Source organism: Rattus rattus, chromosome 3 (genome assembly GCF_011064425.1).
Source record: "Rattus rattus isolate New Zealand chromosome 3, Rrattus_CSIRO_v1, whole genome shotgun sequence".
In the NCBI taxonomy this organism is placed as follows: Eukaryota; Metazoa; Chordata; class Mammalia; order Rodentia; family Muridae; genus Rattus; species Rattus rattus.
The window spans coordinates 129,937,093-129,964,288 of record NC_046156.1 but is presented as its reverse complement, the minus strand read 5'-3'; the positions used below and the strand labels follow the sequence as shown (position 1 = coordinate 129,964,288).

The 27,196-nt window shown below is 35.4% G+C and overlaps 1 protein-coding gene across 1 annotated transcript in view; it reads right to left on the bottom strand.

Moving 5' to 3' along the window:
* The window catches only part of Naaladl2 (N-acetylated alpha-linked acidic dipeptidase like 2), an 890,024-nt gene that overhangs the window by 508,069 nt on the left and 354,759 nt on the right, over window positions 1-27,196 (bottom strand). Inside the window, exon 4 of the mRNA XM_032898601.1 lies at window positions 17,705-17,824. Coding sequence (XP_032754492.1) covers window positions 17,705-17,824 — 120 coding nt within the window. The remainder of the gene's footprint in view (window positions 1-17,704; window positions 17,825-27,196) is intronic.

The window sequence follows — 27,196 nt, the reverse complement described above, 5'->3', positions numbered from 1 at the left end:
CACACACAAATATTTTGCTCAGCTCACGGGAAAATCCATAATCGCATATATTCACAACACATAAATTTATATGCAATGACATTTTAAACTGCATTCTTGGACAGAGAAGAAAGAATTAGGGCTCACATACGTGAGCAGATGTGTGGCTTTCAACATCCATATCTATCTGATGTCAAATACAGCAGGACGAGTGCATCATGCATGCATAGCCTGTGATCAAGCAAATTGCTAGAAGCCAATTTCACATTAGGATGATAAACATGGCTATTAACAGAAATCAGGGGCTGTGGTAATCAGATGATCTGGGTTTATTAATTTTAACTGTGTCACAAATATTCCTTGATACTTGAATGGTGTTATAAGACAGGAGGGGTACATTTCAAACATTTTGTTTTATATCTCCTGTGTGTTCAACACAAAATAGGTAGGACTGTTGCAACAGGATTAACTGTTCTTGTTTCTTGTGTCTTAGAGTATATTCTGGAAATCTACATAAAAATACATTGTTATGTGGATTCTTTTCAGCTTGAAACAAAAATTTAGTATAATAACTGTCATAAAATGAAATACAATCAATCAATTTTATAGTAGTAAAGAAATTGGAGGCTTTACACAGAGCAAAATAATTCAAGTCTAAGGTAAAATGGTAGGCTCTCTACACTCTATGCATGTTAAAATCATGTCAGTAAAGATAAGACACAGGCCTAACTATAATACCAATACAATTCCAAAGGAATTACATAAGGATTATAGCAGAGACAACATTAACTGTAATGAAAACAATTTAACCACTTATAAAGCTTTCACTTCATACTAAAATTAACACTCAATGGCAGAGCAAATTTATTGTCTGAATAGCATTCATAAAATTTTCTTTGATCATTTTTTAAACAAATGCATTTCTAACATAGCTGTGTGAAAAATATTTTGTACCTGAACATGATCTTATGTTTTACTAAATATATTGAGAAGGTTAATCAATGCTAAGACCTCCATTTATGAAATGTGAAAACTCCCCAATCTCTTAGATCACAACTTACACTTATTAAAACACTATGAACGTCTTTATTTTGAGTTTAGTGTAGCCAATTTACAACAGTGAGTAATATGTTCACAGCTACTCTACAAGGTCTATTGAACATGCCTCTACACTTAAAGAAATGGCAAAGGCTAAAATTTAAAATAATCTAATTAATTAGAAAGATGATACATTAAATACAATGGAAGCTCAAAGACTAAGACGGTTACTTGTATTTCATTATTTTGTATATCAATAAATATAAACTTAAAATCTATCTATAATTAAGTCTATGTTTTATATTACAGGAGATTCTAATTTTTTTAATACTTGCCTGGACTTGGAAGTTAACTGATATACATAGCAAGGACCTTGTATAACTCAACCACATCACCATTACTAACGAAGGAGTGGTGATCTCTTCTATTTTCACCGTCTTCACAGACAAAGAAGAATAAATCATAATCTAAACTTTCTTTGTCTGGTTCTGGGAACACATCAGTCACAGACAAATTTAAAGTAAAAACTTCTAATAGGTAAGCCAAGAAAGCAAATTCAAGGCAAAAGTAACTAAGCATTCCCTCAAGAAAGGCCAGGAGATTCTGCATGAATATGCCTATAACTCCTTGCCATGTAGGGACCTAACTCCTCAGGCCTTGCCATAAAGAGATCAGTTTGCATTACACTCATGCATATTTCCTAGCAGAAGCTTGGCCCCGTACAAGGCATCTCCCCCTCCCCGTCCTCCTCCTCCTCCATCTTTTTCCTCTTCCTCCTTCTCTTCCTCCTCTTCCTCTTCCTCTTCTTCTTCTTATTCCTCTTCCTCCTGATCCTCCTCCTCCTCCTTCTTTTTCTTTTTTAATGTAATTGCTTGGTTGTGAAATAAAATTGATGTGCACTCATAAACCAAACCACTGATATTCTTCTCTAACTGAAATATGATGAAATTTACTTTAGATTATGACATACTGTAGCCAGAAGCAAATGCATTTACACTGAATCTCCATCCTAGAAAAGGAACACACCTTTACTTATGATAAACTTTTTTCTTCAACCTTGCATTCTAAAAGTACATTTTAATAAAAAACATCACCAACTCTTAGTCCCAAAACATGTGAGATGTACTTAGCATAATAAAATAATTTTATCATTTTAATTATTAATTAGAATGTATTTTGATATGCTATGATCTTAACAGACTGCTAAATCAACACAGTGCTGGATGATTTCACAGAAGCCCATCTGGCATATTGTACTTTTGCACTAAACATTTTATAGACATTAATCAAATGTTCACCATACACCATGAACCTACAAACTATGCTTGGTTATTAAACGAACATGCAGACTAAGGTGATTATGGGGAAAGACTAATTTCAAGTTACAAATTCTTTTTATTCCAGGTAAGATTTAGCAGTAATATTTTGATGAAAACTTAGTGAGAACTTTGAGCTAATAATAAATTAACTCAGAAATCCAGAAGTCCTGTGATTCCTTAGGAACTCTATTAGAGAGCAAATTCACTGTAATTTTGCTTGTTTGCTTGTTTGCTTTGTTTAGGGGGCCTAAGACCTAACTTCCTGCATGCTACTAATCTGATAAAATGTTTATTTATATGAAGAGTGATTTAAGCTGAAATGACCACATCCAGTCCATTGGTTGATTTTTACCATTATTTCCAGGCAGAATATCAAGTGGCTCTTTTCCCCCTGCTAGTCAAGTTGAATTTTGGACAGCTAAATTGGAAAGTCCAAGTCCTCGATTACTATGCCTTATTGAGTAAGAGCAGAGATGAGTGAAAGATTCTTCACATCAATAAAATCTTGTGTCCAAATGGAGAGCTTTTCTTAAAAGCAATCAATCAGCTCCCATGGAACAAGGACTAGCTCAATTGCTGCTGAGAGTCAGAACCATTCCCAGGGGCCTGTTGAGAATCCTGATTACGTATACTTTGCCCTCAGTTTCATTAGCTAGAATTTTTTTTGTTTAAAAGACTTCAACAGAAGCAAAGGAATGAGGAGATGAACATTCCTGTGCTCATCAGTTTCTTCAATGAGTTTTACCTGTTTTCAAATTTCACCTATTCTTTCCTATTCTTCTCATCTTGAGGCATTTGAAAATAACTTGAAACTTAATTGTTCAGTTGTAAAGAAATATGACTGAGAGCACAGCTTAGAACAGCCATCTAAACATTCTTGAAAACAAGAAAATTCACAACTGTGAAAAGCAGAGATGCTTTAGAGTATCTCAGGGTATGCTGGCTTTAGACGACAGACCTCAGTGTCCCATTACGGACTGAGCAATGTTAGAGAAGTGATTCATTCAAACTCAGAACTTTATTCATGGCTCAACAGTCATTAGTCTACAGCAGGAATGTGAGAACATAAAAAAATATTGTCTATTGGAGACCATGTATTGAGAAGGACGCAGAAATAATGCACAAGTACTTTTCAAATAATTATCTTTAAAACTATCTCTGAAACTAGGGTGCAGATAGCCTTTCTTCTTTGGTTGCATTAGGAATAGGCTTATTAAGAATAGCTAAAACTATCCTCAAAAACAAAGGACTTCCAGGAGAATCACTATCCCTGAACTCAAGCAGTATTACAGACCAATAGTGATTAAAAAAACAAACAAACTGTATGGTATTGGTACAGAGACAGGCAGATAGACCAGTGGAAGAGAATTAAAAACCCAGAAATTAACCCACACATCTATGGGCACTTGATTTTTGACAAAGGAGCCAAAACCATCAAATGGAAAAAAGATAGCATTTTCAACAATTGGTGCTGGTTCAACTGGAGGTCAGCATGTAGAAGAATGCAGATCGATCCATGCTTATCACCATGTACAAAGCTTAAGTCCAAGTGGATCAAGGACCTCCACATCAAACCAGATACACTCAAACAAATAGAAGAAAGAGTGGGGAAAAGTCTCAAACACATGGGCACTGGAGAAAATTTCCTGAACAAAACACCAATGGCTTATGCTCTAAGATCAAGAATCAACAAATGGGATCTCATAAAACTGCAAAGCTTCTGTAAAGCAAAGGACACTGTGGTTAGGACAAAATAGCAACCAACAGACTGAGAAAAGATCTTTACCAATCCTACAACTGATAGAGGGCTTATATCCAAAATTTACAAAGAACTCATGAAGTTAGACTGCAGGGAGACAAATAACCCTATTAAAAATGAGGTTGAGAGCTAAACAAAGAATTCACAGCTGAGGAATATCGAGTGGTTGAGAAACACCTAAAGAAATGTTCAACATCTTTAGTCATAAGGGAAATGCAAATCAAAACAACCCTAAGATTCCATCTCACACCAGTCAGAATGGCTATGATTAAAAAAAAAAAAAATTCCAGCGACAGCAGATGCTGGCGAGGATGTGGAGAAAGAGGAACACTCTTCCATTGTTGGTAGGATTGTCGACTGGTACAACCATTCTGGAAATCAGTCTGGAGGTTCCTCAGAAAATTGGACATTGCACTACCTGAGGACCCAGCTACAACTCTCTTGGGCATATACCCAAATGATGTTCCAACATATAAAAAAGACACGTGCTCCACTATGTTCATAGCAGCCTTATTTATAATAGCCAGAAGCTGGAAAGAACCCAGATGCCTTTCAACAGAGGAATAGATACAGAAAAGGTGGTACATTAACACAATGGAATACTACTCAGCTATCAAAAACAATGACTTCATGAAATTCATAGGCAAATGGATGGAACTAGAAAATATCATCCTGAGTGAAGTAACCCAATCACAGGAAAACACACATGGAATGCACTCATTGATTAGTGGATATTAGTCAAAATTCTCGAATTATCCAAGATGCATAGACCACATGAAACTCAAGAAGGATGACCAAAATGCCGATGCTTCACTCCTTCTTTAAAAGCAGAACAAGAATACCCTTAGGAGGGGATAAGGAGGCAAATTTAGAATAGGGACTGAAGGAACGCCCATTCAGAGCCTGCCCCACATGTGGCCCATACATAAACAGACACCAAACTAGATAAGATTGATAAAGCAAAGAAGTACAGGCTGACAGGAAATGGATGTGTATCTCTCCTGAGAAACACAGCTAGAATACTGTAAATACATAGGCGAATGCCAGCAGCAAACCATTGACCTGAGAACGGGACCCCTGTTGAAGGAATCAGAGAAAGGACTGAAAGAGCTGAAGGGGCTTGAGACTCCATATGTACAACAATACCAACCAACTAGAGCTTCCAGGGACTAAGCCACTACCCAAAGCCTATACTGGGCTCCAAGTTCATAGGTAGCAATGAATAGCCTAGTAGTGGCACCAGTGGATGGGGAAGCCCTTGGTCCTGCCAAAGCTGGATCCCCAGTGAACGGGATTGTTGGGGAGAGGGTGGTAATGGGGGGAGGATGGGGAGAGAATACCCATATAGAAGGGGAGGTGGAGGGGTTAGGGGGATTTTAGCCTGGAAACCGGGAAAGGGAATAACATTTAAAATGTAAATAAGAAATACCCAATTTAATATAGATGAAAATAAGGGAAAAAATTAAAAATAAATAGGCTTCTAGTATCATGAACACTAGTTAGTAGTGGTAAAGGCTCTAGGTAGGCAACTGTTCAAGGTCTCTCTTTTGCATGACCTCTGTAGGGATTATCTTCTGCAATAGTGCCTTACTATTTATTTTTTACTAGTTTGTAGAGAGTAACAATAGTCTGGTAATAGCTTGAGTTGATTGAAAGTTTTCATTGTGTTTTATGGTCAGGAAATCCATTAGATATGACCCATTCCTAGAAATGAAATCTTCATTTGGTATGAGAGATGTTCACTTGGTTCGCCGTTCCCCCAGTTATTTGGTGATTCCATTTTGATCTCCAAATATGCATATATTTTAGGATGATCCTACTTTATGAGATTTTTGTACTCTCAAAATGGTCTCTTGTTTTATCTGTTTGTCCCATGTTCCCTCACTTAACTGTCCCTTTCCATTTGTTTCTTTCCATCTAAGGAAAGAGAAAAAAATTGTGGATTTGTTTGGGAGGTTAGGTTAGAAGGATCTGGAAGAACATGCCGAAGAAAAAACTAGAAACAGAAAATAATGCATAGCAAATAATTTTCAAAACTCAAGTAGTAAATATTCTTTGACATGCTTGAGATTCATCATATTCTCAACCTTTTACAAAAAGACAAAAGAAAAATACTACTTGTCTATAGAAAAAGGAGCAATAAAATGATGAATAATGGCATTCTGTTATACTCCTAGGCCACTTTCATGATCTGACACCATCAAAGAAGCATCCTCCTGTAACAGATATGATTAAATCCATTTTAAATTGTATAATATTAAGAAATCCCAATTTGATGTAAGAGAATTTGAGTTATAAAATTATATAAAAGTGAGTCTAAAGTTCTGTATCATCAAGGCTAAGAAGCAAAGAGGTGTCAAAAATACCACAAGAAAACTTAAAAATTAACTAACGTGGACTCATGGAGATAGAACCACCAACCAGGGAACCAGCATGGGTTGTAAGTAGGTACACATGTTACATTTGTGTAGCTTTATCTTCTTATGGGATTCCTAACATGGGAGCAAGGGCTGTCTCTGACTGTTTCCTGCCCTTTGGACCTTTTCCTCTTATTGGCTTGCCTTGTCTAGACTTAAAAGAAAAGATGGTGCCTAGTATTACTGCACCTTGATATGCCATGACTGCTTGATATCCATGGAAGGACTGCCCTTTTATGAGCACTAGATTGAGAGTGCGGTCTGGGAGGAGAAGAGGGAGAGAAAACTATGATTGAGATACAAATAAACAAATGCATAATAATATTTTAGGCAGAGTATTACAATGTTTTATTTATAATGGAAGAAAAGTAATGTTTCAGTTACATGACAGAGTCTTTAGCGTTCATTATTCCATAGTAATTTCTGCTATTAATTCAACTTAGACCTGCTTTAACTGAGGCAAACATATGCTAGAACAATTGTTATTTGACGTAATTCAACATTAAGTATGAGTGGGACATCCAGAGTGTAAGAATTCTCTCTTAAACTTTATGCAATTACTCATATTCTAAGAGAAAGTCCATCCTATAGCTTCATACGGTTAATCCCTAAGAATTCCATATGTCCTATAAGTGCACATGTTTCTTCTCTAAACTTAACATGCATAAGCAAACTAGTTCTAGGCTGAAATGAGTGTTGATAGTTTACGCAATCTGTTAAAATATAGCAACATAGATTAGAAAAACTTACAACTGAAAAGGAAAAAGCTTAGTGTTTCTCCTAAGAACTTGCTGATATCATTTATGTAATTATGAATGTTAGTCTAAATTTATCTAACCTAGTTTTGGAAATTAATGGAACTATTAAATTCTTTCATTTTTTAAAACAATGAATTATTTAAAATGTGGGATTATTGTAAAAATGGTCAGAACTATTAATATTATGCTCTATGTTTAGCTAGATGATCATATCAAAACAATTATCAATTTATTTTTAATTTAAGTAAATGAAAAAAGAAACTTAGGTTACTAGGAATAATCTAAAATGCAATGCAAGAGAAAATATAGAAAATAATACTTGTGTGTACACAATAATAAATGACCTACAGCAAATTAAAGGTATTTTTTTAGCTTTAATAAAAACCCTTTTGAAATATTCATTATTTAAACAAATAAAAGCATTTTATTTTAGCTCTCATATGTAAGGACCATAAAACTTTCTGGATAGTTTATACATAAACAGGTTTTATGTATATATTTAGTTAAAGAATGGTTAAGGGAATGTATGAAGTCAACAAACTCAGTTGTATAATAACAATTACTAACTAGAATAATATTTTATTAAGTAGAGGTTGTTTCAGAGTTTAATAGATTGTTTTTTGTATATTAATATTTTGAATAGCTTATTAAATAGTAATTTGTTATGAAATGGGGACATCTACTGAACAGACAGATACAACATACCATGTATTTTTATTTATTATTATTTTTATTACTTAAAATAGTTATTAAATTTAAATATATTCCATCACGTTATCTTTTATTTGTTGGTCAAATACTTTTGAACTTGGGATGTGATATGGAGTGGTGACTATAGCCCAGTTCACTGCATTCAAGAAAAATTAGTTTCCCTCTCCCAGAAGTTATAAATGACGGTTAGTTGTTAACCTTAACTCTAGTAGCTAGATATTAATTCACTCACTCAACCTTAAAATTGTAACAGGAAGAATAATAAGAGGAAGAAAAATTATCACTACGATATTGTACAAGATAAATCAACATAAGGAAAAGAGCCCAAGAGAAGGCACAAGAATCAAGATCCACTCATTCACATACTTAGGAATCCCATAAAACCACTAAACTGGAAGCCATAATTTTTATACAAAGGACCAGGTGCAGAACAGTGCATGCCATATGCATACTGCTTCAGTCTGTGAGTTCATGATGAGCTTTGCTTGTGTTGATTTAGAGGGCCCGTTTTCTTGGTGTTCTGCATTCATCCTGGCTCTTGAGTTCTTTCTCCTTTTTCTGCAGGGTTCCCTAATTTCTGAGGAGAGGGAAGTGATTAAAATCATAATTTAGCGTTGATTGTTCCAAGTTTTCTCAATTTCTTTCTATGGCTTCCTGTGGATCTCTATATTTCTTTTCATCAGCTGCAGGAGGAAACTTGTAAGATGTAGTTGAATAAGGCACTGATCTATGAGTATAGCAGATTATCATTAAGAGTTACTACTTACCTTTATACTTTTTTGCTCACTATTATTTATTTTGACCTGAGATTCCTGGGGTCTTAGTCTCTTGGCCACCCAAGAAGTTCCAGGAAGGGGTTCCATCTTGTTGAATGGGCCTTACATCAAATCAATTATTGGTTGGTTTTGCTTATAAAGATTGTGGCACAAATGTTCTAGCATATACTACAGGTAGTAGATAAGATAAAGGGTTTGCAGCTAGATTGGTGTTTATAGTTCACTTTTGATACATATCATACTCAGTGGTTTCCTGCATATGGAGCATAGAGGAAAGACTCTGTGTAGGCATCAGATAAACATCTCCTTGCTGGATGAGTTATATAGGTAGTGTCATCAGTGTAGCTTGTCTTTGCTACTTTGTGGGTTCTTCTTTCTTCTCCTGTTCGCTATATCCTTTATTCCACCTTTCCAACCCCTGACAATAGAAAGGAAAGAAAAAAGGATAGAGAAGAATGGAAAGAGATCCCTGAGTAAAGTCAAGGGTAAAGAAGGGGACAATGTTATCATTAGATTACTTCCTGGTGATTATGGGTATTAGTTCCTTGGCACAATTTTGATCTTCTCTGTCTGGATATTGAATTTCTTGGTGTTGTTTCTTCTTTGTGCAGGACGACTTAAAAAACTGTGACCAACAGTATCCAACAAACACCAACCCTCATCCAACAACCAATCCCACCTCTCTGGGTTCTAGCATTTATGTACCTTCTCAAACTTCTACAGAATATCACACAATTGCAGAAACTATCTGCAGCTATCAAAATCACACTCTTGCTAGAACAAGACCATTGCTGTGGTCAATCTGAAGCAGCCTTATACCCCATACCTGGGATTACAACAAAATCATATTCTCATAGTATTTCTGTGCTTTTAAAAGAAATAAAAATCCAAAATGGGCACTACGGTTTAGCAATGGGGCCTTGCTTAGTTTGTAGAGAACATCCTATACATTTGGCAATAGTCTAGGATGTTTGGGGATGTGCTTGGGATCCAGGTGACCTACAATTCCATTAGATATAACCCAATTCCATTACTAAAACTTATTTTGGTGACAATACATGGCTACTTGAGACTCTGTCTCTCCCGTTATTTGGGAATTTTATTTAGAACAGCTTCATATAATGTATATTTTAGTTTTCTACTGTATTAGAGTCTCATCCTACCCCTCAAATGCTACTGAGTTTTAAATGTCTCTTGCTATATCCCTTCCACAATCCATTGATCTTCCCAATGAAGTCCTCCCTCACCAAATCATCAATAACAATCTATTCAATTTTCCTTTCGTAATGAGATGAGATGTACTTCTTTTTAGTCTCTTAAATTGTCTATACCTAACTGCCCTTTCTGGTTCTGTGGGTTGTAGTTTTATTGTCATTGAATTAACAGCTAACATCCACATATAAAGCAAATATATACCATATTTATTTTTTTCTGGGTCTAGAATACTTTACTCAAGGGTTTTTCTAGTTACATTCATTTGCCTGCAAATTTTAAGACGTAAATATTGTCTAATAGCTGAATAATACTTCATTGTATAAATATAACATGTTGCCTTAATCTATTCTTCTATTGAGGGACATCTAAATCATTTCAAATTTCTGGTTATCATGAATAAATCAGTAGCCAACATGGTTGGGCCAGTGTTTCTGTAGTAGGATGAAGCATCCTTAAGCAATATGCCCAAGAGAGGTATAGCTGGAGCTTGAGGTAGCTTGATTTCCCAGTTTCATAGTGGCTATACAAATTTCCACTCCCAACAGCAATGTATTGATATTCCTTTTACTCCGCATCCTTGTCAGGATGAGGTGTCAGTTGTTTTGTTGATCTTAGTCATTTGACAGATACGAAATGAAAACTCAATGTAGTTTTAGTTTATATTTCCCTGATGGTTAAGGATGTCTAACATTTCTTTAAGTGTTTCTCATCCTTTTGTGTTTCTTTTGTTGCGTAGATTAGTACCTCAGTTTTTTAAATTAGGTAATTTGTCTTCTTGATTTGTAGTTTCTTGAGTTCTTTAAGTATTTTGAATGTTAGACCTTTGTTAGATTTGTAATTGATAAAATGTTTTCACATTGTATTAGGCCACTTCATCCAAATGGTAGTGTCTGGCTTTGCAGTTTCTTGATGTTCCTTTTACCAATTGTGAATTTTAGTGCCTGTGCTAATGGTGTTCTTTACAGTCTCCAGTGCCAATGAGTTCAAGGCTATTTTTCACTCTCACTTCTATCATGCTTAGCATTGTCTGGTTTTATATTAGTTTTATGAAGGGTGATAAGGATAGGTCTTTTTGAATATACATATATTCATAACCATCCTGTTTGCCCAGGAGTATTTGTAGAAGATTCTGTCTTCTTCCAGAGAGAATTTCTAGCTTCTTTATCAAATATCATGTGTCTATAGGTGTGTAGATTCTGTATGAGGTTTCAGTTCTAATCCATGATTCTTATGTTTGCTTTTGTGTCAATAACATGCTATTTATTTTATTAATATAGTTTTATAGTACTACTTGAATTTGAGATTGAGGATGCCTCTGTAGTTCTCCCCTTTGGCACTGAGGTGATCCTCCACCAAACCCTGTCACCCATTTGCCCATCCCCCCTCAACCAATGCCCTACATCCTTTTTCCCTGGAGTATCAAGTCTGCATAGGATTAAGCACATCCTCTCCCACTGAGGTCAGACAAGGCAATCATCTGCTACATGTATGCCAGGGGCCACAGATCAGCCTGTATATGTTGTTTGGTTGGTGGCTTAGTCTCTGGGAGTTCTGAGGGGTCCAGTAAGAGGATGCTGTTGTTCTTCCTGTGTGCTTGCCATCCCCTAACTTTTCCATGGGGTTGGTCCCGACTGCAGACCAACGGTTGACTGCATCTGTCTTAGTTGCTGGTAGCTATAAGCATTTTCTGGTGTAACTCTGCATTCCATTATTCTATTTACTATTTCAAACAAATGCCAAATGGAGAACAGAGGAAACAGAGAAGGCAAGTGACACTGTGAAGCCCTAAAACATCTAAAACTTTAGCAAAGACAGATGGGAAAAATAGGAAAGTCTAAAATGTGAAAAGAGTATCTCTATAATGTGTTCTCTATGTTAGTGACTCCAAGACTGTAGGCTATGTTTTAATTATTTTGGAGAAACATCCAACAATATTTACAAAACATGGATGGTTTTAGGGAATAAATTAAGACAAAGTCTCTGTTTCTGTTCCTTTGTCTCTTCTATCCCTCCTCTCTCACTAGTTAATTTCCTTCTTCCTTTCTCCTTCCCTCAGCATTCCATTCTCCCTCCATTTCTTTTCTATCAGTTCTTCCATTTTATTCTGCTTCCTTCTTCTCTTTATCTTTTATGTTCTTCTTTTTATATATGTATATAGCAATATTTAATTGGGTAAAATAAAATTCTCAATCCTTCCATGCTACAAAGTGAGTATGAACACTTGGGGATTATAGTGAGAAGTATGTTACAATTAGAAGCATCTAAACAAAGTCAATCATAACACATGGTATCACTGGATATGATGATAGTTTTCAATATATAATGATGACATTACAATATATGTAAGAGAATGCATTTGTTACCTTAATGTAAGCCTAGATGTGATTTTTAAATTCTGAAGTTAATTTTAGACAAAGATTGGAGAGTTTTTAGACATATATTTAACTTAAAGCCATAAGATGAACTTAAATATTAAAAATGTAATGTGAAATACATTCATATACTCTCATATATATATAATTTAGTTACTTTAATTTAATTGTTAATAAACATTTTAAATATATTTATTGAATTAAATACATAATTACATAAAAATACTTGCACAATAAATAAATGTATGTCTGTGGTATGTGCATGTTTCAGTGCTAAATTAGGACATCAAATGGGACTTGATTCTCTTCTTTCTGCATGTGAGCCCTGAGAATCAAACTCAGGTGATTCACGGTGAAGAAAAGGAAGTTTCTGTGAAGGAAACTTCACGGTGTCAAGTTTCCACAACTTCAGGGTTTTCTTGCTGACCCCCTAAGTTCTTTCTTGAAGACTGATTTCTAAGTGGCATAATGACACATTTCAACATCTTTTCATAAGTTATGATTGAAGTTAAATATTTATGTCAAAATATGATTGGTAGATACAGAATATTGGTCTAAATCATTTAAAACATTGTGTATATTGGTGGAATGGGGTAAGCATTCTGAAAAAAAATCTATCTTACTTAGCTTTCAAATGATTTAAACTATTGTGTTCTTATTTTGTGCTTACTTCTGAGTATGTTTTCTATGGCAAATGAAAGCATTCTCGAATCTTCTAATTACAAATTATGGAGGTATTGGTCTCTCGTAATTACTTCTGAGAATTGGGTGGGAAGTGCCCCATTAAATTATTCAGTGGAAAAGTACATCTTTGCTAAGGAACAAGATAATATTCGCCTTTTATTTTTCTTCATTAAATACTAGCAAAGACTGTTTTGAGATAAAAGAGAAGCAAGTTTGCCTTCAAATGCAGAATTACACTAAACTTAACCGTGACACCCTTTAGTTAACTTTGTCCAAAGATATTCTAAAGTTGCCACTGAAATGGTCTAGGCTCCCTATTAAAGGAACAAAGATATATTTTGCAAGTTTCAATGGGAAAATGTATTTCTTTCCTTTCATAAATTCTCCACCACATTGCCACAACTTACACAGAGCATAACTCTTTGCTCATTCCTATATACAGTATAACTTTCAGAAATATTATATCGACAGAAACAATGATTTCTTTGGTCAAAGAGGCTGGAGAGTGCCCCAAACAACATGAGTTCTTCCCATTGTTGTCAGAACTAGATAAGATCCTTATTGCTAAAGGCATAGTATAGTTTGGTTTCATGAAATAGAAAATTCAAGCTGTAGCATATCTAACAGGCTCCTTGCTTTTATAGTGCCAAAATATGCTAAGAAGGTTTACGGGGAGAAAATGACATCAATGGTCTTAACCACTTTTGAACTCCGTGCAAAAGACTCATTTTTGAGGCAAGATTTCGCTCTATTAGTAGCATGAAATCATAAAAAACTACAACTGGGTAGGCAAGGTATATTACTGATCCTCTACCAAAACAGCAAGTATTCTTCAGCACTGAGCCACCATTCCATCACCTTAATTTGAAATTTTAAAATAATTTTTCTTGGGCTGGAGAGATGGTTCAGCCGTTAAAGGCTAGGCTCACAACCAAAATAATTTTTCTCATAAAAATCACAATTCTATAAAAAGTGTATATTTAGATAAATGTAAACTTGGAGATATCATCAACTACTAAATCTACCCTAAGTCACATTTCATAATTAGGAAAATGGGTACTTTAGACTCATACATATCTGTGAGGAAACCCTGCTGCTAAGGTAGACTTCTGATGTTACCAGAAAGGCCTGAGCTCCTTGCAAAATAGCAGAATCCCTTTGTCAGCTGGGTTTCCTCTTCTCTGCTGGATCCCAAACCTACTGAAGATCATGCTAATGACCAAAGTCAGTAACCTTAGCTTCAGCCAATGACCTTTGCCCACCCTGGATATTTTCATCCCCTCGCCCCAAACTATATAACAATTGGTTCACCTCAATTAAGGATATGCATATAAGCCCACCTGGAATAAAGGTATACATGCAAGCTAAGACTATCTCAGAGAGCTATTTCAATGAAGATCATCGGAGAAGGCCTTTGCCTAAAACCTCTGTAACAGTAATTGTGGGAGAAGCATCACCCTCTTCCCACCCACCCATGCTCATTCATTTTCAGTGAGCCAGAGATCCTGCCCTTTCCACACTCTGCTTCATCCTTCTAGTCACGTGTGCAGCAGCATCTGGACACCCTGAGAGGGAGAAAGCAGAGGACATGGAGCCACACATATCAACCAATATTGCTTTGTATACCACTTCCATTTAAAAATATCCACTGAGTTCACCTCTACAAAGGTGAAATCTGTTAAGAGAGTAGGACTAAATGGATATATTGTATTTCTTATATCTTTTCTCCAATTAGAAAAAAATGCTTAAGAAGGGTTTCTGCAACTATATGTGACTGTTTTAAAGCATTTATTGCACTCTGAAAGATTATCTAGCAAAAATAGTACGTGTGTGTGTTTGTGTGTGTGTGTGTGTGTGTGTGTGTCTGTGTGTGTCCAACTGTGCATGATCTCACACTGGTTTAAATATAAATTCATCCTCCATTTGATAGTTCTGGGCTTGCTCTTCAGTCCAGCAGAGCCTTCTGGGGACCTAAGAGCATTCTGCCTCCTTAAGGAAACATTCAGCGTCCCTAAACTAAACAGTTTGAAACCCTGCCTAACCAATCCCATCATAGTAAAATGTGGTGCCCACTTTCACAGTTTGTCTACCTCTGATACCCTGCAGAGTCAGATCTACCTACTATTTTAGTTTGCCTGGAACACAGCCTGCATTTTTGGATCCAACTGCCATCACGATTGGGTCTGAATGAGACATTGTCTGCAGAGTTGGTCTGCCTGGGACACAGTCTGCAGAGTAGGATCTGTAAGGACAGAGCCGGTAGAGTCAAGTTTACTTGAAGCACAGTCCACAGAATTGGGTGTCGGATCCTCCAGGGTTTCCTCAGCGTTTTCCTCTTGCTGAGCCTTGCTAATGCATGTGGAAGTTCTTAGGAAAAGAACATCCTGGCCCAGTTCTTGGTAGTGTGGCAGCTCAGATGTCTTCAGTTGGGTACCGTGACACTCATTGTCTGGTTCATGGATTCTGACAACTCTCTGAGGAGTCCTGCTGCCATCACAATCATCCAGCTAACTCCATGGGAAAATAAGATGTCTAAAGGACAGCAGAAGTGGGAAAAAGTAAGGGACATAGAGGGAAGGATCTGGGAGGGACAGAGGAGGGTAGGGATAAAGGGAAGCAAGAGCAGGAGTAAGAGGAGAGGGGATTGAGTACAGAGGCCAGGAAATTGAACAGAGGTGTGTAGCAGTGTGGTATGGGTAACTGGGTGTAGCTCCTAGAAAGGTTCACAGGATCCAACAAGGATGACATTAGCAGACATAACCAACAAAGGGGAGAGAGAACCTGTAAAGAACATATCCAGTGCATAGGCATGGCCTCCGGTTGAAGGATGGGGGTACTTACCCATCACAAAAATATTAATTCAGAATTTCTCCTGTCAAAGATGCAAACTACAGAACACAGGAAACTCAAGAAGAAGGATGACCAAAATGCAGATGTTCCCACTCCTTCTTAAAAGGGGAAAAATAGGAGGGCATATGGAAGCGAAGTTTAGAGTAACAACTGAAGCAATGGACATTCAGAACCTGACACATATGTGGCATATATATATATATATATATATATATATATATATATATATAGACCAAAACTAGGTAAGATTGATGAAGCTAGAAAATGCATGTGGATTGGATATAGATCTCTCCTTATAGACACATCCAGAGCATGTCCAATACAGAGGTCAATGCTAGCAGCAAACCACCGAACTGGGAATAGGAACCCATTGGGGGGGAATTAGAACAAGTATTGAAAGATTTGAAGGAGCTTGCAACCCCATAAAAACAACAATGCCAAACAACCAGAACTTCCAGGGACTAAACCACTACCTAAAGACTATACATGGACTGACCCAGGGCTCCAACTGCATATATAGCAGAGAACAGCCTTGTTGGGCAGCAGAGGAAGGGAAAGCCCTTGAACTTGCCGAGGTTGGACCCTTAGTGCCGTGGAATATGGGGGAGGGCAATAAGGGGGATGTATAGGGTGAATACCTGTATGGGGGACGGGGATCAGAGGGAATGTGGGCTTATGAACAGGAATCCGGGAAGGGGAATAACCTTTGAAATGCAAGTAAAGAAATATATAATAAAAAATTTTTAAAAAGTAAAAATAGGTACAGAGTCTCCCTCCTTTATTATTTCTCGCATCTCTCTCTCTGTCTGTACTTCTCTCCTTCCCTCCTTCCCTCCTCCTCTTCTTCTTCTTCTTCTTCTTCTTCTTCTTCTTCTTCTTCTTCTTCTTCTTCTTCTTCTTCTTCTTCTTCTTCTTCTTCTTCTTCTTCTTCTTCTTCTTCTTCTTCTTCTTCCTCTTCTTCCTCTCTCTCTCTCTCTCTCTCTCTCTCTCTCTCTCTCTCTCTCTCTCTCTCTCTCTCTCTCTCTCTCTCTCTGAACCACACACTTGTGTGTATGAAAAACATTGAGTCAAGTAGACCAGACTAGCCTCCAACTCAAAGATCTGCCTGCAGCTACGTCCTGAGTTCTAGAATTAAATTATATGCCACCATGCCTGGCCTCATTTTTCTGACTAGGTCATCCAACAGTTTTCTTGAAAATGGTTTTTAAGCTTGAAAATTAGCAAAACCTTTTATGAAAGGATAAGAAAAAGTCCAGTTTGTCTCCAGAGCAAGGTGCTCCCTGTGACATAAACACAGAGACCATTTGTCTAAACAGAAATAGAAGATAAAGGAACAGCAAGCATTCCCAACTATACATTATGCTAGATCCTTATCCAGTGTTTAGTTTGAACTGCTTTAATTATATAAAGCCATCTAATGGATAAGTGTTAATAAAGTTCAATTTAAATGAACATAAATAAAAATTCTGGATCCTGTTAGCCTATTATATTTAATTAGATTCCTGAGTACAGGCAGTTACTGTAAAGTTTCAGTTTAAAAAATTAATCACAGAAGAGAATAAGACAATTATGTTGTGATCTACAGGACAGATGCACACAGACATTAGCCAGTTTTGAAAGCAGATTAGGAATTTTACATGTATCCTGAGAAGAGAAATCTCAAGTTCTTATTGTCAGTATTTTAGATGTGGATGTTTATATAGGTATGCATCTTGATTTGGAGTTCACAGACTCATTATTCTCCAATTTAACTTCATAAGCACCTACCTCAAACAGCACAAAGGAATTGATTTACTCTATCACCAAACACGAGCCTTTGGACTAACCTTATATAGTAGTGGTAATTTTCCTAATTTCAGGAGTGCAATTTGATTTGTAGTATTTTTCAACTTTGTAATCCGTTTTAAGTCATCCATAGTTCCATAACTTACATCGATGACATCAGCCTGAAAAAAGGAGAAAAAAAAATAAAGAATAAATAAATAAATAAAGCCTTATAGTGAACATAATGGCAGTCCCCCAGTTGTTTCTTGTGAATCAAATCTTCCAGTGCAACTTAATGTTATCTCTCAGTCTGTCCTAATTTTTACTTACTAATTTGACAGGTAACAATGATGCCTTTGATCACAAGGATCAATCTTAGTCATTGCATGTCTTAGTCAGGGTTTCAATTCCTACACAAAACATCATGACCAAGAAGCAAGTTCAGCTTACACTTCAACACTCCTGTTCCCCACCAGGAGAGGAATTCACACAGGGCAGAAACTTGGAGGCAGGAGCTGATGCAGAGGCCATTGAGGAATGCTGCTTACTGTATTGCTTCCCTTGGCTTGCTCAGTTTGCTTTCTTATAGAACCTAGGACCACCAGCCCAGGGATGGCACCACCTACAATGGGATAGACCCACTCCTCTTAATTACAAATTGAAAAAAACAATCTTAGAGCTGGGTCTCATGGAGGCATTTCCTCAAGGGAGGCTCCTTTCTCTGTGATAACTGGAGCTTTTGTCAAGTGGACACACAAAGCCAGCTAGTACATTGCTGGTCTGCTTTCTCCCTCCTATACAAGTTGAAAGCTTCCTATGCTCATCTTTCATGAGTTATTTTACAAACATTTTCTTTAGGATAAATAATAACCATACCGATCTCAGGCTTGTAGACTCAATGAGTCATCATCATTATTATTTACAATGTTCTCTGAGAATAATTATGCATAACTATTCAAGTAGCTCAAGTGATCAGCTATCAACACCACTCATTTGCTATGTCTCACCAACAAAATACTGTGTGGTACTCTGGTCTTGAAAATATGACATCAAATAAATATTTGTGTAACAATTCCACCACATCCTACTTCTATATCGTTCTTTTTTAAGAGCCTCACCCCTTTTCTCAAGTAAACATTTATGATTATGTGACACCTCTGCCTATAGTCCTGATTCCTGCTAATGCTTTCCTTCTCACAAAATTCCGAACTGTAGGACCCATCAAAGACCTTCCTAGCAGGCAAGGCGATTCCTTTCAGCTCTGCTTTCTGTAATGTGCATTATTAAAATAAAAGTTATATTTTCTAATGTTATGTAATACAAAATATAGTCTCTCTAATTTCAAATTCTAAAATACTTAACTTACCATAGACAGGATGATGAAAAGAGTGAAAGGAAATAGACAGCAGCAGAGAGTGGGATTCAGAACTCAGCTAAATCTAAGATATCTGGCCGGACATAACAGTGTCCTTACATAATCCCTTTGAGCAAAGATTTGGTTTCAAAAAAATTTGAGTAGTATAAGCAGTCAAGAAGAAATAGATACATACCAATTCCCAGTTCCATATTCCATGGGACAAATCTTTGATTCAAGTCAGGCAAAGAGCAACGCCCAATGGGCAACTCTTCTTATTGTAAATAATGCTGTCAATATAGTCTCCCATAGGAATGACTAAAGGTCCATTTATCTTCTAGAAAATTCTCGATTCATCCAAGTTTATGATTAAGATTTACCATCACTTTTAGCTATCTCATTTATCAATATCTTCAAAATTTGCTAATACACCAAGGCCCATATCAAACCTTACCTATTAGATAAATTGTATTTCACCTTTACACAATAACAAAACGTTCACTAGTTTTACTTCCAAACAATCGGTCTGCACCTATGCCCATGGTGTGTGTGTGTGTGTGTGTGTGTGTGTGTGTGTGTGTGTGTGTGTTGTATGAGTGTGTTAGACAGAGTCTGTGTGAGTATGAAACTGTAGGTGTATGTGAATGAGCATAGTGTAAGTTGCTATGTGTAGAAACTTTCCTGTTGAGCAGTACATTCCATACTATTTTCTTCAATTATTAAACATACATTCTTAGTTCCTGAGGCTTGTAATTAAATAATTATGTAATATTTGAGAAGGTAAGTTATATTTTCAAGTGCATTTGAATGTTTAAAACACTTCTGTCAGAATTGTTTTTTACTATAATTTTCTTCTTAATAAAATATGTTTAAAAAATTCCTTAATGTAATTTTTGAGTTTACAGATACTTAAATTATATGAATAAACATTGATCTATAATCTTAATAGCCTGATTAAATAAATGATCACATAACCCGTATGTTTGCACTACAAGATAGGAAATTAATATTTTCCATTTCAAATTAGGAAGCTTTACACTAATCATTTGAGATTCAATGACAGCACTTGAAAATAGACTACTATTCTATTGGTCAAATTAATGAACATATTTGTCATATTTAGAAATGCTTGAGGGAAAACTTCACAGTTTTAAGTGGATTAAAAAGGCCATGCTTGGTGTTTGTTCACACACACACACACACACACACACACACACACACCACAATTACAACAATGTCAATCATAAAAAATGCTGAATTATTGAATAAACTGAATATTCAATCATTTTTCACCTCTTGTTAAATACATGCCATCAGATTGAAGACTTTTCCATATAAGAGATTTTCTCTTCTCAACTGTTTCTCAGTACAGACAAAACTGTACAAAACAGTTTTACAATATTCTGTATTGAAAATATATTTTAAATAGAAATAATTACAGTAGTCTCAAGTTTTGATGATTTGGTGGGTTGATAAATGCATTTATTGGCTTTTGAAGATTTTGTAGAGCATGTTCTTTCTGAAAGTCTTTCCTACTTACCTAGTAGAAAAATAAAAACCATACCCAACAAACATTATTGATACTATGCTCAAATCTATATACAATTATATGCTAAAATGCCGAACCATTTCTTTCCAAATGTATTTATTTGCACAATGACTCTCTTTTGACTGTATTTCTCCCAGCATGCTAGAAATCACCCTTTATATCATCAGTTACACAGTATTCAGTTTAAGTCCCAAACTTGACATGAAGTCAAATCTTATATTTAAGATTGAAAAAGGAACAAATAACTTAAGACAACAACAACCAGTAGACCCCGCTCTATATTAGCCCATGTTAAAATTAAATCATTTTACTAGGTTGAGATCAAAGTTGATCCACACAGAAATGACTGAGGTTTCCAGAAAAATATTTATGTAGAAGGAATCAATATTGAGATATTAGTTAAGTTTGTAATTGAAGTATGGTGAAATGATACTATTTACCACTGGATGGTGTCCATGGTCTTTAACGGAATTGTCTTGAACCAAAATAGTAGTTAAATTAAAGCCATAGCAATCTGAAAGCAAGTAATCTTGTGTAATGGGTATTATAAGATATTATGATAATTAATGAATTTAGAAATAACATTGTGTTATCAAATACTTGTTAAAAGTGTTCCAATTTTATAATGAAAAAAATATTTCCTTAAAATGTCATGCTTTAAAGCTGTTAATCAGATATGCTTATGGAACAATAACAATAATTAAAATAATATTTGATAAATCCATGTGCCAGGAACACAGTACAGAGTAACCATCTCAGATTGCAGTTCAATATTGGCTCCACATCATGCATAAATAAACTAAGGCCTAGTAATAGGAACCATCTGTCACTTTGTCACTGGAATTAGGAGCAGCACAGACCCTCTAAAGTCATCTCCTGGAGGACATTTCATCAAGAAAAGTTTTTAACAAAGGACCTCACTGGTTGAAGAAATGTTCATGGTGCTGTCTAGTTAAACAGGACCAACCACTTTCTGGAACAAAGGCTCTACTTAAAATTATGTTTTTCTAGGGGGTAGGGGAAGGTTTTTGATGTATACAGCTGAAGCCCTGAGTTCAGGTCCACAGTGAACATCCAAATGATTGGCATTGATACCGAGCCCATAACCTGAGGACCAATAAAAGAATAACTGCAGGATTGTCACCAAATGATGTGGATACATGAGTTCCAGAAAAAGTGAGAACCCTGCATCAAAAACAAGGTGACGAGTGTTAGAGGACAACTAACTTCGGTCTGTGTCCTTCACACTTTTTCAAAAAAAAAAAAAAAGAGCATTCCTTCCACACAGACATTTATGAAACATACAACACTTTACTATCACCACCCCACTGTACACAAAGTAAAATAATTTGCAGACTTATTTTGTTTTGTACGATGACCATCAAAATAGAATCTCTGATAATTGTTCGTGGTTGTCTCACTGACATCACACACTTCCACAGCCTCAGCAGCCCAACAATAAAAGTTTAATTTTTGCTTGCTCTGCAGGCTGAGAATAAAATACCAAAATGCCTGTAAAATCTGCTTCTGGTGAGCAATTTCCATTTTGCTTAACTCACTACATGAGAGGGGTTGGGAAGAAGGAGAGAGAGCAAAAGAAACAGAAATAGAGAGAGAGAAAGAGAGAACACATTTTGGCTCTTTTATGTCCCTCCCACAAGAGGATTTAGTTACATATAATCAGCTTCCTGTAAACTCTAAAGGACTCATTCTCTTAAGATGTATGCACTGGGAAGAACAGACCTGAAGCAGACATACAAAAGGAGAACAGAAAGGTTGTTAGAGCCAGAAAACCGTCTATGATTCAGTATGCTAGATAGTATCTTCTAGATTGACAGTGGTGCTGCACACAAGAAATCTAAACTTTATACAATCACACCAGTCAGCTTGTTAATGTCATGGGGGAAATTTCTCAAGACCCTATTCTTAGACAAAAAAATAAAGACAACCAGTCGTTTCTGAGAGAGGGAGAACCTGTTTCCTGAGAGGGATGTTCTTAATCATCTAGCGTAAATAACATCTAACATAAACATTATCTAAACCCAAGTAGCCAGTCCTAAATACATGTACACATGAGCAACACTTAATGGACCCAGTATCCAATAGGCTGTGTGTGTGTGTGTGTGTGTGTGTGTGTGTGTGTGTGTGTTAAAGACAATAGTAAGAATGTAAACGTAATATTCATGACCGATGAAATTATCAAAAATATTTTACAAATGTGAAGCAGAATTGCTTCTAAAATAGTTTTTTAATTTACTGAAGAAGCACTGTATTTTAAAATGTTTTAATATATTAATTAATTTTATTTCAAAAATTGTAATGATAATAGTTGTGATAACATACACGTGTGTGTTCATGTGTGTATGTGTGTATGTGCATGTGCACACATTTGTTATGAAGCACATAGAGAGGTCATAAGACAACTTACATCAGGCACTGGTTTTCTCTTTCCACTAGTGTCAATTCTAAGGATTGAAATTGGGATGCCAGGCTTAGCAGCAAGAGCTTTTACACTCTGAGCACTTGAACATTCCCAGAAATCTAGATAATAGTAAGGAAATGGTTAATGGGAAAGAGGGATAGTATCATGACAAGGTGATTTAAACTAAATAAAATATCACAAATTATACAGAACAAATACAAATAATAAATCAAAACTTTTTCTTCCAAATACATCGAATATAGAAGTAAAAGTAAGTGGGGTCAAATATTTCAATAGATGTGAGGTAATAAAAAAACAACTGTCTGTTAATATAATTTCTTTGACATTGATACTTCAATATTTTGTGATGGAAATTAAATGTTAGGATGAAGTGCCTTTTGTATCTATTTGTTTAATTGAAAAAAGAACATTAAACCAACACAATATATAAAATAATCTTCATCAAATATTAAATATATAATTTATATATGCATAAAACTATTGTAAACAGGGGGCACAATTTCAAAATAAAATGGATAATTTTCTAATTTCTATTATGCTTTATTCTGGGTCAATAATCACACTAGTTAGAAACAAACACTGAATCACAAAGTTAGCATTTATTCCAATGTTAATTGGTATAGAAATTAAAATTCTGTTGATAGAATTATTTATGCCAGATGGCTATATCATAATCTATTAACATTGACAAAGCTATAAAGTTTATTAAAAGAGAAGCTGGACTTCTGATAGTGCTCATTCTTGTTGGTATAAATACCATATAATAGGATAATATAGATTTGTAATAATATACATACTTTTTGATACATGCATGTGCTGATAAAGATATTCAGGAATTTGTCAATCATAGAGTGGCCAGGATTATCCTCTTGTCTTTAGAAAATAGTACAAGGAGGTCACCAAACAGAGAATGATTAAATGAAATGTGCCTGTGTGTGTGCGCGCGCGTGTGTGTGTGTGTGTGTGTGTGTGTAAAACAAGAATAGCAGATGGTAGAAAACTGGGATCATAACTCATACTCCATTTCTAAGTGGAATGAAGTGAGAACAGTCCTAATGAGGAGAAATCAAAAAGAAAAATTAATGATCAAATGAGTCTGTCCTCACTTTTAATAATAAAATTATTGCTGTTTACACATCTACCTTAAAAGCTATTTCTTGAAGCATTCTGTACAGCCATATTGCGCTAAACACAACCATGGTAGAATTGTTATCTTTTCACGTCTTAGAAAAAGAGTAAAGAGGCAGATTTCTGTCATTATTCTCATTTTACACAGGAGACTAAAGCATAGAATCAAAGAGAGCATGAGAGTGGGCAAAGACAAAACCTCTATCCCTGTGATTGATCCAATTTGAGTAGAAGTTGGAAATTTGAGTTCTATATTTTTGTTTCATGTCTCTCATGGTTGGCAGTGACTTTGTAATGACACTTCAAAATGAAGTACTATCAGGAACAAAATGAAGTACTAACTGTCAAATTTTAGTCATGTATGGTCAGAGGTGACAAGCTCATCTAGAACACACACACACACACACACACACACACACATACACACAAATTGAGTATCTAAAAACAAAGTCTAAAAACCAATGAAAAGTGATCAAATTACAGGTATATCCATGGACAGCCTTCCAGTAATGGTTAATGTTAGCTGAACTTTAAGAATATAGAGCAAGCAGGGAGTTGGGTCTCTGGGCATACCTGCTAATGAGTTATCTTGATTGCATTAATTGGTATGGGAAGACCTATTCCCTCTTGATGGAAATCCTGGACTCTATAGAATTAAAAAAATAAGCTGAGTATCAGAATGCATGCGTTTATTTCTTCCTGTTTCTTGCTTACAGATTCAATGTAAACAGATGATTCACAATCCTAGTCTTTTGCTTTGTAACAGGAAAATATAGGAGATAGGTTGTTTATGGAATTTTAAAGAAAGGAATGCCAAATAAAATTATATGTTTTTCAAAAAATGTATGTCGGACTCTATGTTGTCTGTGAAGATATAGATACAAATAATTAACCAAGTGCTAATCTAATAGTGTTTAAGTATTGCTGCTATAGAAGCAGCTTTCTTATTGGGTAGATTACCATACATATCAGCATCTAAAGATTTCTTTATTGTTACTGAAATCCTTTTCAATGGCATGTGAAAGGCCTTGAGGATGTATTGGCGAATGCCAATTATGTCCCTTTATATAAGTGAGATCCAGAGTCTGAATTCTAGATGAGTCACTCCTTCAGTAGTAGCACATTAGAATATAAGGAATAAAAATTTATTAATCTCAAAGTGCTTTATTTAATTAACAGTGCTCAGCTAACTGAGGCAAGGGTATTTGATGAGGTAGACATTCATTCAGAAGGCTTTTTTTTGCATTTCTATGCAGCAGACAGATTATTATTTTTCTTCTAAAAGCAACTATACCAATTTGAAATGATGTGAAGCATAAGCATTGGAATTTTTCGTCCAACTTGCTAATTCTTAAAATAATGAAACTTTAGACCATACTAGTATGAGATGGATATTACTAATACCTATTACTCTTAAACATTTATACTTTCAAATATTAAGATAGTATTGTAATTTCCAAGAATATCAGACTTATCTTTGCAAGTAATATTCTTTAAATCAAAGCAAATCTCAAAAATTATAGTCAAAATTCCCATCAAATGGTATGATAGTAATAGTGATTTAATAGCATTATAAATAAGTCTAGGCCTTTTGACTACTGTGTTTAATCCCCATATTCAGAAGGTCAAGGAAAGCTGATAAGGTTACCCATGGTTACATGGAGAGAACATGTCACAAAACAATCTTTAGAAATACTCTTGTCAAATTAAATGCATATGTTTAAACATTTTAAAATTAAAGACTTCACATGCGCTGTGATGAGATAACAGTCTCTCTGTTACCTTTCATTCACCAAATATGAACTTCTGCTTCTGGTTTCTAAAGATCTGGTCACTTCTCAAGTGAAATGTGAAGGGTTGCTTGTAGACTGCTTTTATTAGTAACAGCTGCATGTAGCTGTTTTCAGATTCATTTATCTTAGACTGCTACATGATTACCCAAACCATGGGACCCACACAGAAAAATGAGTAAGAAAAAGTAAAGTACTAGAATACTGTTACCAGTACAGGTCACAGTGCTATGGTGGTCAAGTGAAAGTTTCATCTAGGCATGAACATGCTATTTAAATAATGTACTCTGATCTTGTCCCCCAGATTTTTGCAGTTTTTACCTATAACAAAAATCAATTAGAGCCAAATGCCTGCTGCTCTATCTTTTTTTTTTTCATTTCTAAGTCTAAGAGATTATAAATTATGGAGGGAGGACATTTTAAAATTGGTGTTTTTTAAATTCTCCTTATGACTTTCTAGCAAATTATTTGACATGGTGTTCAGAGATATGTGTTAAACTACTGGTGTGAAAACTACACATAAATATAAGCCATAGTCTTCGGGTACAACTGTCATGGTTGGCCATTCTCTTTTCACAAATAAAAATCTCATTCCATTAGCCTTCAAGTTTATTTTATTCTCTATCCATAATTTTGAAGCCATATTTCTTTCATAATTAATATTTGTCATGCTAAGCAGGTTTGAAGATTATGTTAACATGGCATGATTAATATAATCATTTTGAATTTTCAAATTCTTGAAATGAAATTTTGATATATTCCTTACTTCTTCATTTAAGTGTGCCTACTTTCTGCCAAATAACAATAATTGTTAATGTTAGTTGAATATTTTCCAAGTATCAGGCAGTTTATATGTTTAGGATTCTAACTGTCATTTTTCCCCCCTCATATAAATAGCTCAATGAGGAATAGGAGACGCAATGATTCCTAATCTTTGCAGCTGATAGAGTAGACTCTTCTGCTACCTGTGGAATAAATGGCAATAGCAATCTATCATATGCACAGTCAATGTGTTGTTGAGAACAAGCATCTCCATATAATGCCATTATATGGATTGTCTCCTGAGGAAAAATAAAACTTCACAGAATGAAATCAAAACCTGTTCCAAACAAGTTTGGGTTGGTAAACAAATCCCCTGCCTCAAAAGCAGAATATGTCAGAACAAAAATATTAATTGTGTTACTTTTCAGTCTAGTCTACTAGTCTATTTGCATTACTAGTCAGTCTAGTTTCAAAGAAGACACAAAAATGTTTTCACAGGAATTAGCTAAAAGCCATGTTTTCACTATA